Raw genomic sequence first — 15,996 nt, forward strand, 5'->3', positions numbered from 1 at the left:
CAAAAATACTAAGGATCATTATCTCATAAATTTCTTAAATCCAAAAAATTGTGCGAATTCATACAAAAACGCGATTGCAAAACGAAAAGTAGAAAAGTAATATAATGACAGATTCATTACGTCCTGCCGCCGTCAGATGGCAGTAGCATGCAGGGAGTACAAAGTCGCAACTGTTATTATATTACTTTCCTTCTTTTCGTTTTGCAATCTCGTTTTTGTATAAATTCACACAATCTTTTGGATTTAGGAAATTTATAAGCTAAGAATCCTTGATATTTTAGCCGATTTTAAATAAAAGTGTCCGCGTTTCAAGAAAAAAGTATTTTAAAATCAATGTTTATCATTTTCACGTTAAATGCCGTTTTTATAGGGCAATAATTAAATGCCAAAGAATTTCAGAGATCGTTCGACACTCCTAACTCACAAAATTGTAAAAACATTCAATTCGTTATTACCCCAATAATGTTTAATTTAATTTGAAGAATTTTTTTATGTAAAGAAAAAAAAATTTGTATGATAAAATTTTTTAACCAAAAAAAGTGTAAAGAAAAAAAATTTTTAACACAAAAAAAAAGAGAATTCTCTTTCAAGCTGACTCTTTAATAGTTACAATTTACATACAATTATTACGTATAGTCAAACACGATGTGAGTTTGATGTTTTTTATATATATATATATATAAGTCATCACTCTGGTGTATTGATAAGCAATCCAAAGCAACTTTTACATCTTTTATAATAGTTATTAGTGTGAATTTTATTTTTATTCTCACAGTGTATACAATACTGGTTCTGGAATTTTTTTAGTGTTTATAAACACTATGAATATTCCAGGAAAATTAATTTAACTTATAATCAAATTGTATATTTAATAACATTATAATATATAATATATTTATATATATTACTATCTGGTACTATTTCTACAGAATATTTATATATATACATGCACAAATATAATTGCTATATATTATTCAATAATTACTACATTATTGACATATACATATATTATAATAATTATATACGATTAACACTAACAAATTGCGCAATGATAGACTATTCTCATCAGCCATTGATCAAAAGCAGTGATGCACGTATTTTTATATTTCTTTATAAGAGTTTAAGTCTTGCAAGTCTCAATTACTTTTTTTTTGTTTTTATTCTTCTACATTTTTTTCATCAAGAAACTTTCTTTACAATTACTAAAATTGTCTCAATTTCTTACTGAAAAAAAATCTCATTTTCTATATTATATGGAAATTCTTTCTTTTTCTTTTTAAATATATAAAATATTATGCGTTTAACAAGAATTAAAAACATTTTGAACTCTCAAAAATATTTTCTTCCTAATAATCATAGGAATTTAAATCATCATTAGTGTATAACGAATATAAATTCGTTTTAAAAATGGAAAAATTGTCATTTATCGAAATCAAAAATCCAATAAATCGTTTCAAAAGGAACAATTTGATGATTAATTTCTAAACTTGTAATTTTAGTTCTTTTTTATATCAATCTAGTAAAATTGGTTGATTAGAATTTTTTTTTTGTAAATCAAAATGTTCTTTTTTTCATCGATTAATTTTAGATTTGTGATTAATGATCAAGTGCAATTTTATTTATTTTTTGTTTTAAAAAATATCTATCGTGGTTTACGGCCTGGTAACAATAAATTGCACACATGGTGAGACAAGAGGCACACGTATCGAAGAATATGAGAAAAGGACAATAAATCATTCCAATTCTCTATTATTATTATTATTATTATTATTTTTAATGTACATTGAAATATATTTTATAATTTATATCAAATTTTTAATAATTAATATTATAATAATGGAATTAAATTTTTTTGATTAATTTTAATCAATTTTTTTTCGTTTCGTCAATTTGTTTTTATGAGTCAATTAATTTTTCTAGTTTCAATTTTTAAATGTCTTTTTTTTAATAATGGTTGCATTAATTAACATTTATCTAATTAATTTACAATCAATATTTTTAAATAATAGATAATTTTGATTAATTAACTAATTTCCTGTAAAATGATTTTATTAATTAATGCTGTATTAATTTTGTCATTAATTAGTTAATTATTTAAGTAACTAATTAATTAATTACAAATTCGTTATTTTAAATTCGATGTTAGACAATTGTTTTTTTTTTATTTGTCTGTTTAATTTGCAACTATCTTCATGTTTTATAATAATAATAATTTTATATTGTCTAAATATTAAAGCAGTGAATCACGATCAAGTACTGATGAGACTGTGGTTTTATTATTTCGTTTCGACTTTTTTTTTGTTTTTCGTTCAACAAATTTCAAGTGATTCATGAAAAAATTTTTGACAATTTTTTTTTTTTTTGTCAACTAATTTCGAATATATCTTGAATTTTTTTTGACAAAGTTATGGCTGTAAAAGTTTCATCGAAATAATTTGGTTTTTTTTTTTCTTTATCAACTCGGCATCACATGTATACATTTTAGTAGCATTTTGTAATAATTTTTTTTGTATATATATATATATATTTTTTTTTTAACAATAGAGTGATAACAATTTTTTATATTAATTTAATATTTATTTCGAATTTTCGAAATTAATTGTTTTTCCAGATATTCGTGCAATAAAAACAATAACAATATATTATTCAATTAAATTGATAAGTTAAAAATTATAATTTTTGAATTGAAATTTTCCTTCTTTTCGTACTTGAAATTTTGATTAGAAATTGAGATTTTTTGGAAATTATTTCAATTTTTTTTTTGCTTTGAATTTTACATTCTTATTGGAAAATATTTACCGTCCGGTTTGTAATTTCATTTTTTTTTTTTTTTTAAATCGAAAAACTATTATTGCAAGTACAAAATCGGGAAAATAGTTGTATTTAAATTTAAAAATTTTAAAAGCTACTGAAAAAAATTAATTTATGGGATTTGCATGAATATTTTCAAATAATTATTTCAAATTTCCAGTGGATTAAATTTTATAAAACTAAAATTAAATTTATATTTATTCCCTTTTTATAATAAATTCTCAAACCTTAAAAATTGTTACGTAATTTTTTCATTTAAGAAAATTTCAATTTAGGCCGAAGTTGAATTTAATTTAAAATGTTTAAATGAAAGAATTTCTATTTTATTTGCTACATTATAGAAAATAAAAAAATTTAATAAAAATGTAAATAAAAATTCTGTTAAATGAAAATTTTACATCTTTTTGAAAAATGTAAGAAAATAAATTTTCGACCTTATTAAAATTTGATCTAATAAAAATCGAGAGTAAAATATTTTTATAAATATTCATGCGTCTATAATTTAGAGATCAAAAGATCCATTTTTTTAAAATTATCTTCATTCAATAATGATTAAAAAAAAAAAAATTTCACAAGGACAACATTAAAAAATTCTTATCCATATCAGATTAATAAGAAAATAAATTTGACAATAAATATATGTGTATATATATATAAAATCAGAAAATGTCAACCAGGTTATAATTAATAACAATTAATTCGCTTCGACTTAAAAACAACGAGAGGTATCTCAGTTGATATAATTTGCTATTTCGGTTCGGTCTTTTTCTTTTTCTTTTTATAATTAAGTATTTACAAAACACAAATAGACTACGTGACAATAATTTTTTTTTATATTTATATATATATATAACAAACATTATATGAATGACGATTCTTGAAAATGGAATAAATTTAATAAATTCGTAATAAGACGTATAAAGATATCTCCAAAGATGTTTGAGAGAAATTGATATTATAATAAACGAGTAGCATCGTTAGAGATTCGACGTCAATTTTTTTTCCCTTTATTTTTTTTTCTTCTTTTTCTTCAAGATTAGACTATTATTAGGACATAATTAAACTGACGTTTAAGATTATTATTATAATTTTTTTTTCTTGATATAATACAATTATGAAATAGGCTTCAGAGGAGATATTATTTAGTAGATACGATAGCGATTAAAGATATTGTCAGTTAAGAAAGCTACTTTTCGAAAAAGCTTCGGTAACACGGATTAAGTTAAAAAAAAAGAAGTAAATTTTTACAAGAAAAAAGCAATTTTTTTTTCTCATTAAAATATTCACACAAAAATTTCACTTTTAGAGGAAAAAGTTTATTTTAATTTTCTTTTAAATTACGTATTTTTTTTTTCTAAAAATTTTTACACGACAGTTTTTTATTTGAAGATAAATTTTGAAGAAGACAATTTTTTACGTCTAAGAATAAAGAATTTGTTTTTTTTATATAAAAGATTTTTATGAAAATTGTCACTGTTTTTGAAAATTGCGAATACTGTCGCAAATTTATTAATATCGATTTTTTTTTTTTTGAAAAAGAGATTTTTCGATTTGAAATTAAATTGTTTTTGAAAAATCAACGTCTATTTAATAAGTGTCATAATTAATTACTTAGTGATTACTTAAATATAGGATCAGTAATTAATTATTCAATGTGTACGTAGAGATTTTTTTTGCAAAAAGAAAGCAAATTAGCCAATTGAGTTTTTTTTTTTTGTTCTTCCGTATTACACGATAGTTTTTAAAGACGTTGGCAGTGCTTTTTATCTTTTTTTTTTTTTTTTTGAAAAATAGATGAATAATTCTCGGTTTTTTTTTTTTTCATTGTCATCGTCAAAGGCGTAATTTTTTTTTCGTGGGAACTAGTTAATCGTGTTTTGCCCTAACGAGTCATATTTTTTTTTTGTAAATATTTTTTTTCTAATTTTCAAGTATACTTTCAAGATTGTGTCGACTTTTTTTTGGTTTTGTTCCTTCGTTCCCTTTTACGATTATAACCTCACGTATCAAAGGCCATTTTGCGTTTTTTTTTTTTAGTTTTTTTTTTAAGATATCGTAGCAGTTGCTCTGGCTTACTTACATTATTTCCGTGTCTCATTATTAAATATCCTTTAATTTCTAATAATAGTTCTGAATTATACAGTCCCGTTCTGGTAATTGGCGTACTTTCATTGAACCGTCCGCCCCACAGGAAAATAGACGACCTGCTGAATCCACGTGTAATTGAGTAACGCCCTGAAAGAAAAGTTTTTGTTTTTTTCAAAATGAAATAATTTAATCCGATTTTTTCGTATTTTTTTTAAGTAATTTAAAAATTAACTTTATAAAGGTGCTTAAAAATTTTTCTGTAATTTAATAGAAAAGTTTTAGTTTAAAATATAATTCCAATTTAATTAATATATATATATATATATATATCTATATTAATAAAATCAGACTTTTGTCTGTACATTGCTCCAAATTAATTTTTTCTTGCATAGTTTATCATTTTAAGTAGTAAAGATAACAAATATGCCATAAATAAAAATTCTGTCTGTCTGTCTATCTGTCTGTCTGTCGTCAATATTTTGTACCGGCAAAACTTTAAAACGGCTCAACCGATTGAGGTGAAACTTGGCAGTGTATTCAGTCTTAACGTAACTTAAAATCTTAGCCATATTTGATTAAAAAATATTAACATGAACGAAAGTTATGACATTTTTTCAAAAAATTTTAAAAAATCAAAAAAATGCAAATTTTTTATTTTTTGTAAGATTGATTTGAAACTATTTGTACCTAATTTTTTCACATAAATACAATCAATTTTTTTATTAAATTAATAAATAGTCTGAATTTAAAAGTCTAAATCAAATTTTTGAATTTCCAATTTTTTTAATAACATTGTAATATAAGAATTCGTTATGTTCAACTTTTTATAAGTAAAACAATAATGTTTTTAGTCTGTTGGGTATTAAACGCAATCTTAGCTGCACACCAATGAAAAATATTAATTTAAACAAAAATATGACACTTTCAAAAAATTTTTAAAATTTAACATTTTTTATTTTTTGATAATTCTTTACTAAACGTTCTTTTTTTTAAATTTTGTGACCAATTAAGTATGCTTTTAACAAGAAATTTTAAGAATTTTAATTTAAGAATTTTATCAGAATTTTAAAATTAATAATTGCAAATCTGAATATGAAATCAGATATTGTAAAAATAAAAAATCGAAAATTACTTTTTTACTCTTTGAAGTTAACAATTATTATATTTAAATTATTATTATTATTATTGAATATTATTATTATTATTATTATTATAGATACAAATTATTTTTAAATATAATAAAACTAAATAAACTAAATAAACTTAAATATAATATAATAGATATAATAAAATTAAATTATTTTCATAATTACATCCAACTATACGTGTTCTCCTGTATTAAAATATCTTTTTATAAATTTTTAATTATTATTTATTCAATTCAATTTAATTTTTTCACTGCTTTTAATAAAATTAAAATAATTTAAAATTGTATTTAATTTTATAGTATTGAAAATAAAAATTATTTTAATCAATACAATTTAAATTAAAATTTTTAAAAACTTTAAAAATTATTTGAAGAATAAATTTTTAAAAGAAATTTTTCTATTAAAAATTTATTCTTCAAATAATTTTTAAAGTTTTTTAAAATTTTAATTTAAATTGTATTGATTAAAATAATTTTTATTTTCAATACTATAAAATTAAATACAATTTTAAATTATTTTAATTTTATTAAAAGCAGTGAAAAAATTAAATTGAATTGAATAAATAATAATTAAAAATTTATAAAAAGATATTTTAATACAGGAGAACACGTATAGTTGGATGTAATTATAAATTTCAAAATTTATTAAATCTAAATATTATAACCGTCGAAGACGGGTGCGACAGCTAGTATATATATATAATTTAAATTTTGTCACAAAAATTTTTATTTATATTAAAAAAAATTTTATTCACTCACTTGGCCTATATTCTTGAAAAAGCTAGATCTAGGATGTTCTCCAGGAAATGAGTAAAGAAGAGAATGGACGGTTAGACCCCACACCTGAAATTAAAATAAAAAAAAATATTAATAAAGATTCGAAAATTAATTTGAAATTTTTGATTAGAAAAAAAAAGATGTTACTTTTATATCACCATCTCCGGCACCGCTAACAAAAAACTCTTCGTGTGGATCAAGTGCCAAGCACTTAATCGCAGACTCATGAGCTTGAAATCTGTGACGTTGTTGCCTTTGTCTAACGTCAAAAATATTGATATCGCCCTTTTTCCCACCGCTGATCAACAGCTGATGCTGTGGGGCTAATATCACTGAACTCGCTCCCTGATCGTGACACACAAATCCTGGCAAAATGAAAAAAAATAAACATAAATTACAAACAGAAAAGAAATATTCATATTTTCATTTTCTAAATACTTAATTACATATTTCTGTTATTTTTCTATTTCTATTATAAATATTTAAATTATTTAAATTAATAAATAAATGCTAATTATAAATAATAATAAATAAATAACCTTTCTCTATTTTTATTTTGATATATGGAACACTACCATAATTATTTGTAACTCAATTATGGTCCAATAATGTGACCGCGGGGAAATATGTATAAATAAATAAATAAATAAACGTACCTTGTACTTGGGATTTATTTTGTGGAAGTAGAGTATCCCAGAGAGCAACGTTTCGTCCTTCAGAGCCATGACCAGCAGTGGCAACAAGACTACACGCTCCAAGGAAGACAAAATCGGCTGTGACTTTACTATGACACTGATAATTCTAAAAATAGACAAAAAATTTTCATTAACAAAAAATAATAGATTTTCATTAAAATTTTTTTTTCAAATTTATTTTCATTTCACTTTTATAGGGCATATTTCGGCGCATTTTTTAAAATTGACCAATTAGAAATTATCAAGAAAATTTTGTGATTGGTTAATTTTAAAAATTGCGCCAAAATCTTTCTATCGATTGTTTGTTCGGACAAATGAAAATTCGGTGTCTTAAAAATTCTATCAATTAAAAATTAGTACGTAAATAAAAATTTGAGCATATTAATATTCGGTGAGTTGGAATTTCTGTCATTTAAAAATTCAAAACACATAAAATTAAATTGAATGAAAATTATGGTAGATTAAAAATCGATTAAATTGAAATTCTCTTAAATAAAAAGTCATGTAAATTAAATGACTATAAAATACCAAAATTCTGACAAATAAAAATTGCTAGCTAAAAATTTTGTTAAGTAAAAATTCGTATAAAAAGAAATTCTGCCTGTAAAATGAAAATGGTAATTAATGATTTTTATGGAATAATCATGCGCAGCAATTTTATTAAATTCTTTTTTTTTAAAAACAAAAATAGAAACTCACGAAGAAAGGTCTTGCCGTTCCGTCTCTACAAGCCACTTGGAACAAACTGAGATGTCCGTCTGAATCGGCGACTCCAAATTTGTTTCCATGTTGAGAGAAACGCACTCGAGTGACTTTTGCAAAAGTGCCCGATGGTCTTGGGGTTGCGACTGCAGTTTGATGACCCCATTCCCACAATGACACTGATCCATCTTGAGATCCTGTTAAGTCTACAGGCAAAAGAAAAATAATAAGAAACAAATAATTTTTATAATTAATAATAAATAACGTAAGTTATCCTTTTTCTCAAAAGAAAAATAATAATTATTACATATTATTATAATTAAATATTTGAAATATTAAATTAAAATTAAAATTTTGAAAAATTTGTTTAAATATAATCCTATTTGTCCAAATAAATTTTTTTTTATTTATTCAAAATAAAATTGAACGAAAATCCTGTGACGAATAATAATAATAATTATTATTATTATTTATTTTTTGTCAATTATAATGGTGTTCAAAATAATAAAATAATAATTTGCTTCTCTTTATAAAAAAACAATTAAATTAAGAATGAATTTTTTAGAACAAAATAATATACTTACACAGCGGTAACAGCGGATGTGAAGAGACTCTTCTAATACCATCAATTTTATGTTTCAAGATCTGTACCGGCAGAAATAAAGAAAATGCGTGAATAATAGTAAATTGGTAAAAAAAAAAAAAAATAATGTCAAACTAACACTTAAATTTTAAATTAAAAAAAAAGGGAGGGAGGGGAAGAACGAACACTGCAAACGCCAACTAAATTCTGCAAAACTGCTGTCAATAAAATTAATAATAATTAATTAATTTTTATTGCAATTAATAATTAATAAAATTATATATCGGCATTCTGTAAATCGCTGATGTGCTTTAATTTCATATAATACCATAAACGTTTCAGAATAATAATAATTATCAAGCGGATATAATATTTTATAAACCATTAAATTTCAGAATCACTTTAATTATAATTACTATATAACTTTTAATGTAATGTAAATAATTTATAAATAGTTCTTTGTTAATAATTCCTGAGTTTTTGTAATAATTAAAAAAATTATCACAATATTATTTTCAATTAAATGAGAAAGAAGAATTATATAGAAATTTAATGGTTAAATCTACTTCTAATTTTCTACAAAACTATAAATAGTATAAAACGTGCGCAGAATATATTCCTAAATAAAGAAAATTAAATATATATCTACCATGCAGAATAAGAAAAAATTTTTGCAATAATTTGAAGATTAATTAAAATGTACAATACTATAGGATCGAGTGGAGAAAAAAAATGTGGAATTATAAAAGAAACGACTGTTATATTTAAAAGAGAAAAATGCAGACTAAATTCGCATTTGAATGTCGATCAATCGAATATCCAAAGTCACTTTTATATAAATATTTATGTTAATTACTGCTAAAATAACAAGCGAAAGGGAATTTATTGTTAATGAGCGAGAAAAAAAAGAAGGGTGTTTATTTTGTCCATATTTTCTTTTTATTCACTATCATGCCTAAATGTGGGACTAATTTTGAAAGACTTCCAATATCCTTATTACACATTTTCCATAGATATATATATATGTATAATCTCAAATTGTCTATTTTTCGTTTCAGTACTGGAAAAAAGAAAAAATCACGAAATTACAAATATATTCATTATGTTTTAATTTAAAAAAAAAATTCGTATCAATTTTTCATCAAAATCATTTTAAAGATTTTTATTATACATATAATTTTTTTTTTGAATTCTCATTTTTCGAATTGCATTTAACAAAATTTCTTCCGAACAAAAATTTTAGGTTTTCTATTTGAACGAATTTTTATTTTACCGATTTTTTCTGTCCAAACTTTTTTTTTTTAATTCTAATTTCGAATTAATTAATTTAGCAGAATTACCATCTGTCAAAATTCGAAAAATGAATATTCGTCTAAAAAAATAATTATATCTAATAAAATTCTTTAAAATGAAAATTTAAACGTAATGATTTTTATGAGAAATTCATCTCTCATTTTTTGTTTCAATAAAAAAAAAAATTGTTCGAATTCAGGGTGTCTAACAAATGCTAGAAAAAAATTCCCTGACTTTTCACTGAGTTTTCCCTGACCTAAATTACACTAAAAAATTTTTATTTTGGTCAAATAAAATTTATTTTGATACAATTAAATCATTTACCTGTTTATTATCCACTAATTTCATATGTATTTGAACCAAATAAATAATGTTTTGTAAAAAATAAAATATTTAAATGAAATAAATAAACTAATTGAGGATGTATAAATATTCTCAACATTTAATTTAAAAGAATTTTTACGGCCTTAAATCTTAAATTATCAATTTTTTATTTAGTTAAATTATATAAAGCAGATTTTCTAATGCATGGAATTTCAAATTAATACAATTTCAATTTAACGGAATTTTTGTCAAGAAAAATTGCATAAAGAAAAATTTTTTTTAACAAAAAATTGTTATTTTAGTAAATTTCGATTTATCAAAATATTTACTTAACAGAATTGTCATTGAATAAATCCACAATTAACAGAATTTCTATTTTAAAAAATTCTTAATTAGAAAAGTTTTTATTAAAGAAAATTTTAATTCCAACTAATTTTTATATTTAACAGAATTCTCATTTGAGAAAAATTCTACTTGGTTCTTTTTTTTGTCAATTTTTATAGACATTGGTAAATTGAAATTATATTAATTTAAAATTTTTAAAAAGTATTAGAAAAAATTCTTTATAAGAGTTCTGCTAAATAGAAATTCTTTTAAATCGAATTTTAGTTAAATGTAAATTGAAAATTTTGCATAATATAAAAATTCACTTTATACAATTTTGCTAAATAGAAATTCGATAATTTAATATTCGACGCCGTAAAAATTTTTATAAGTTAAATGTGGTTTTTTTGGCATTAAATAATATTCGTATTAATGAATAATTTACTTTATTTGAAGTTGAACCGATAAAATAAAATTGTATCATATAATTTTTATTTTTATTAAAAAACCAAATATTTCACTGAAAGAAATTAATTAATTTTTAACCAAGTTTAAAAAATCATTTATTAGATTCAATAAATAGTATTAAATAATTATTTACTTAATAAATATAAGATATATCACATGCTTAATAATTGAGTGTGAAAGCCAAAATTTTTAATTTACATTTGCTTTGGGAAAAAAGTAAAAAAAAAAAAAAAATTTGAAACTAATAGTTACTTTAATTTATTTATAAAAAATTCCCTGACTTTTCCCTGACCGCTAGGCACCCTGGAATTTAGAAAAATATTTCTAGAAAAAAATTTTGTTCGAAACAATTTGATTGGGAAAATAATGAAGGATATTGTAAGTCATTGAAAGTGTAATATATATATAAATATTATAGTATAAATAAATAATTGAGAGAAATAATGAAAATTGCACTAGGAATGGCATAGGGTCTTGTTAGATGTTAGTCTCACCGGCTTCAATAAGTGTTTACTCCTATCAGCGACAAACTGACAGAAACGAAGATCGTGGGAGCCAGGAAAAGCGGGCATCCCCTTCATCTGAGCGAGCGAGTGAGCCACCAGATCAGTGACGCAGACCAAATTAGATGTTAGGAAAGCATTGAACAAGCAACATTGTCTCCGTCACCACTTGTGCTACTCTCTAATCCTCCCACCCACCCAAAATTCATTTTTTTCCCCTGTGATTTTCAAATTTTGATTTGCTATCAATTAAAATTTTTCTTTTCTTTTTACTCTAATAAAAAAAAAAAAAAAGAACATAAAACTATAATTTTCAATAATAAATAATGAATCAATTTTGAGAATCACATCATTCAGGAATTTGAAGTGCAATGCACACTGTTTGGCTCTCATTCTCATGCAAACATGATCAACAGAGTTTTATAGAGTAACATTTTACCCCTTTGCGCACTATTTCAAATTTATTAAAATTAACTTGAGGATTTGAAATTAATTAATTTAAATTCAAAACCACAATATATTAATTTCTTAATGCATCGTTTAGATTCCAAATGTTTTAATTAACTAATATTATTTTTCATATTTAAATCAAGTTTCAAGATGAAATCGGACAAACAATCGAAACAAAAGTTAGTCTAACTCATTTGTATTTTCGAATTTTTAAATAAAAAAAATATATAAATTTGTTTACTAAGAGTAAATAATTTACATCGATGAAGTTGACAAAATTTATCACCAACGATTAAAAGAAATATATTTTATTCGGAAAATAATAAAATATTTCTTTTAAAAATTGTTGATATGTTACAAAATATTTTTTATGACTTCATCGATGTAATTATTTAATATTTTCAACTAATAAAATTTATATTTTTCAAAAAATTGCAATTTCTTGCCAATAAAATACGTAAAATAACCTACAATTTAATAATAGTAAGAAATAATAATAATAGTAAGAAATAGTACTTATTATTTTTATACTATTATTTATATAGAGAATTTAGAATATTTCAGAATTGAACTAATTTTTAGATTTAATAACTTTTTTCTTTAAAATTTTTTCGAATCTGATTTATGGAAATATTATTGTATGTTATCAAGAATCTCAAAAACATTTTTTAAGAAAAAGTTTTAAAAATTTGAATTTATACAAATTTTTTAAATAAATTTAACTCAAAAATTATTTTAAACTACGTCTTTTCTTTTACATATCTCATTGATTTATAATTAAAATTTTTTTTTAAAGTGCTAAGTTAGCCGCACATTATTATATAAATATCTAATAAATAAAAAATTAATCACATTCGACACTATAAAAGCCAAAATAAGCCTCATTATAAACATACAAAAGTCGTATTTATATTGATAAAAATCGAAAAAGGCTTCTTTACATTTCACAGAGGTACAAAATAAAAAAAATTTGGTTCAAATTAACTTTTAACCAACAATTATGAACCAAATTCAAAAATTTTTGTTTCCTCTAACTAAGAACCAAATTTTGAATAGATCTGTCGAGATCTGTAAGAGACGATTTTTTAATTTTTATTTTATAAATTTTTAATGTAATGCAAATTGTAAAAAAAAATTTATAAAAACTTTTTTGCCCATAAATAGCAGTAAAATAATTGTTTATAAAATTTATTTATAAAAATGATAAAGTTAATTGTAAAAAAATTTTATTTATAAGAATAATAATTTAGTGGCTTGGATTTAAGATAAATTGTAAAAAATTCGATTAATTTCTTATCAAAAATGACCGTATAGTGTATTTGTTTATAAAAATTGTTTGAAAAAAATAAGAAAATTTATCGAGAAACAACATTATAATTAAAAAAAAGTTTAACCGCAATAATCGAAAGCAAATTTACTAAACAAAAATTTTTCTTCTTGCCCACAAACAGCCTTAAATTGCAATATTATTATATAATTTGTTTACAACAATTTTAAAGTGTAAAATCTTTTTTTTGTGGTCTAAATTTGTGTTAAAATATTAAATTAAAATATTAAATATTCCAATAGAAAAATAAGAAGAGAAGGAGAGATAATAACAATAGTGTCGACTAGAAGTCTAGTCATAATAAACCATTTATGACACCCTATTGTATTAATTGTCCTTCTATACCTGAATATTGAAATTATAATAGTAATATTACCTGAATCCATACAAAAACGCAATTCCAAAACGAAATGTAGAAAAGTAATATAATGAAAGGTTCATTACGTTTTGTCGCCGTCAGATGGCAGAAGCATGCAATGAGCATAAATTTCTTATTTTATTACAAAATATTGTTTTAAATATCTAAAAAGAAGTTATTAATTTAATTATTGTTTAATTTACTGTTTTACTTTACATTGACATCATAATTTTTAATAATTTATAGAGTGAAAAAAATATTTCATTCATTTGAACGTTCACAACTTTTGGCTCATAAATTAAAAACATAATATTTTTAATAATAATAATAATTATGTTAATAATAATAATTTAATAATAATAATTTTTAATGATAATTAATGATCAATTAATTAATTTAATAATAATTTTTTTATTTTAATATGCAAAAATAATTTTACAAAATTGTTCACATTCTTCCAATTTTAATTTAAACAAATAATATAAAAAAAAACTTTATTTCAAAAATAAACTAAAGAATTATCAATTTGAATAAAAGATTTCAAATAAAATATCTATTATTCTTGTTACAAATTAAAAACAAAATATTCTTAAAAAATATTTCAAGACCACTTTTAAATCAATTTATATTTATTTTGATATTTTATATTTTTTTGAAACAATTTTTATAAACAAATATTTACACTGTACCGCAATTTTTTTTAGAAATTAATTGAATTTTTAATCAGTTCAGAATTTATTTCTGAGTTAGAGGGAACAAGAATTTTTACATTTGGTAAAATATTAAATTATAATATATTAAATATTCTAAAAGAAAAATAAGGAGAGATAACAACAATCGAGTCGACTGAAAGTCTGGTTATAATAAACCGTTTATGACCCCCTATTTTATTAGTTGTCCTTCTATACCTGAATATTGAAATTAAATAAAAATATTACTTGAAGTATTTGTTTATGTTTCGTTACTTCCTGCCGCCGTCAGATGGCAGAACCATGCAGGGAGCACAAAGTTGCAGTTAAACAAATAATATAAAAAAACTATTTTTCTGAAATAAACTAAAGAATTATCAATTGAATAAAAGATTTTTAAATAAAATATCTATTATTTTTTTCAAATTAAAAATATAATATTAAAAAAAAAATTTTTATTTTTTTACATTTTTAAAAAATATTTAAAGAAAATTTTTAAATCAATTTGTACTATTAATTTATTCACAATACAAATCAATGGTCTAAAAAAGTAAACTAATTAGATGTTCAATTATTTAGGTATTTTAATTTTTTTTAATTCAATTATTTTTGTGAATAAATTTGGTTTAGATTTTTGTGCGTAAATTTCAATTATTTTAAAATATAATTTTTCATATTTTGCAAACAATTTATATAGACAATAATACACTGTACCTCAATTTTTGGTCATAAATTAATCGAATTTTTAACCTGTTCAGAATTTAGTTCTGAGTTAGGAGAAAAACAAGAATTTTCAAATTTGGTTCATTATTATGGTCAAAAAATTAATTTGTATTAAAATATTTAAATTAAAATATTAAATATTCTAAAATAAAAATAAGGAGAGATAACAACAATAAAGTCGACTGGAAGTCTGGTCATAATAAACCATTTATGACACCCTATTGTATTAATTGTCCTTCTATACCTGAATATTGAAATTAAATATTAATATTACTTGAAATATTTGTTTATGTTTCGTTACGTTCTGCCCCCGTCAGATGGCAGAAGCATGCAGGGAGCACAAAGTCGTAGCTATTTATTATATTACTTTCCTAATTTTTATTTTTCAATCACGTTTTTGTATGGATTTTTGAATTTAGTTCATAATTGTGGTCTAAAAGTTAATTTGAACCAAATTCTGTTTTTTTTTTTAAGTTTTATTTTAAAATAAGAAAATATGAAGTTGAACTAACTTTTGTTTTGAAAGTCCGACCAATTAATTGTTACTTAACTTTTATTTTTTTTATTAATTAATATAAAACAGACATTTAAAAATTAGTTAATCAATTTTCGAAGTTAAAGAGTTCAGGTGCGTTAATCACATACTAAATTGACAATTTAATTAAATAAACAATTTTAAAAACTTAATTTAAAAAAATATATATTTGTCTACGTTATATATTTATCCCACAAAT

At 21.9% G+C, this 15,996-nt stretch overlaps 1 protein-coding gene across 2 annotated transcripts in view; it reads right to left on the reverse strand.

Annotated features, from left to right (window-relative positions):
• Positions 1 to 2,150: 2,150 nt before the first annotated feature.
• Positions 2,151 to 15,996, reverse strand: part of LOC127289329 (dmX-like protein 2) — a 50,864-nt gene continuing 37,018 nt past the window's right edge. Inside the window, exons 20-26 of one of the 2 annotated variants that reach the window (XM_051317189.1) lie at positions 11,707 to 11,793; positions 8,805 to 8,865; positions 8,218 to 8,426; positions 7,480 to 7,624; positions 6,971 to 7,188; positions 6,806 to 6,889; positions 2,151 to 5,046 (exon numbers count right to left, since the gene is read on the reverse strand). In XM_051317189.1, coding sequence (XP_051173146.1) covers positions 4,930 to 5,046; positions 6,806 to 6,889; positions 6,971 to 7,188; positions 7,480 to 7,624; positions 8,218 to 8,426; positions 8,805 to 8,865; positions 11,707 to 11,793 — 921 coding nt within the window. In that variant the 3' untranslated portion in view covers positions 2,151 to 4,929. The remainder of the gene's footprint in view (positions 5,047 to 6,805; positions 6,890 to 6,970; positions 7,189 to 7,479; positions 7,625 to 8,217; positions 8,427 to 8,804; positions 8,866 to 11,706; positions 11,794 to 15,996) is intronic. The other variant, XM_051317190.1, reaches the window with a different exon arrangement.

Source organism: Leptopilina boulardi, unplaced genomic scaffold, assembly GCF_019393585.1.
Source record: "Leptopilina boulardi isolate dan_hultmark-lab unplaced genomic scaffold, ZJU_Lbou_2.1 LbouV2_405, whole genome shotgun sequence".
NCBI classification, from domain to species: Eukaryota; Metazoa; Arthropoda; class Insecta; order Hymenoptera; family Figitidae; genus Leptopilina; species Leptopilina boulardi.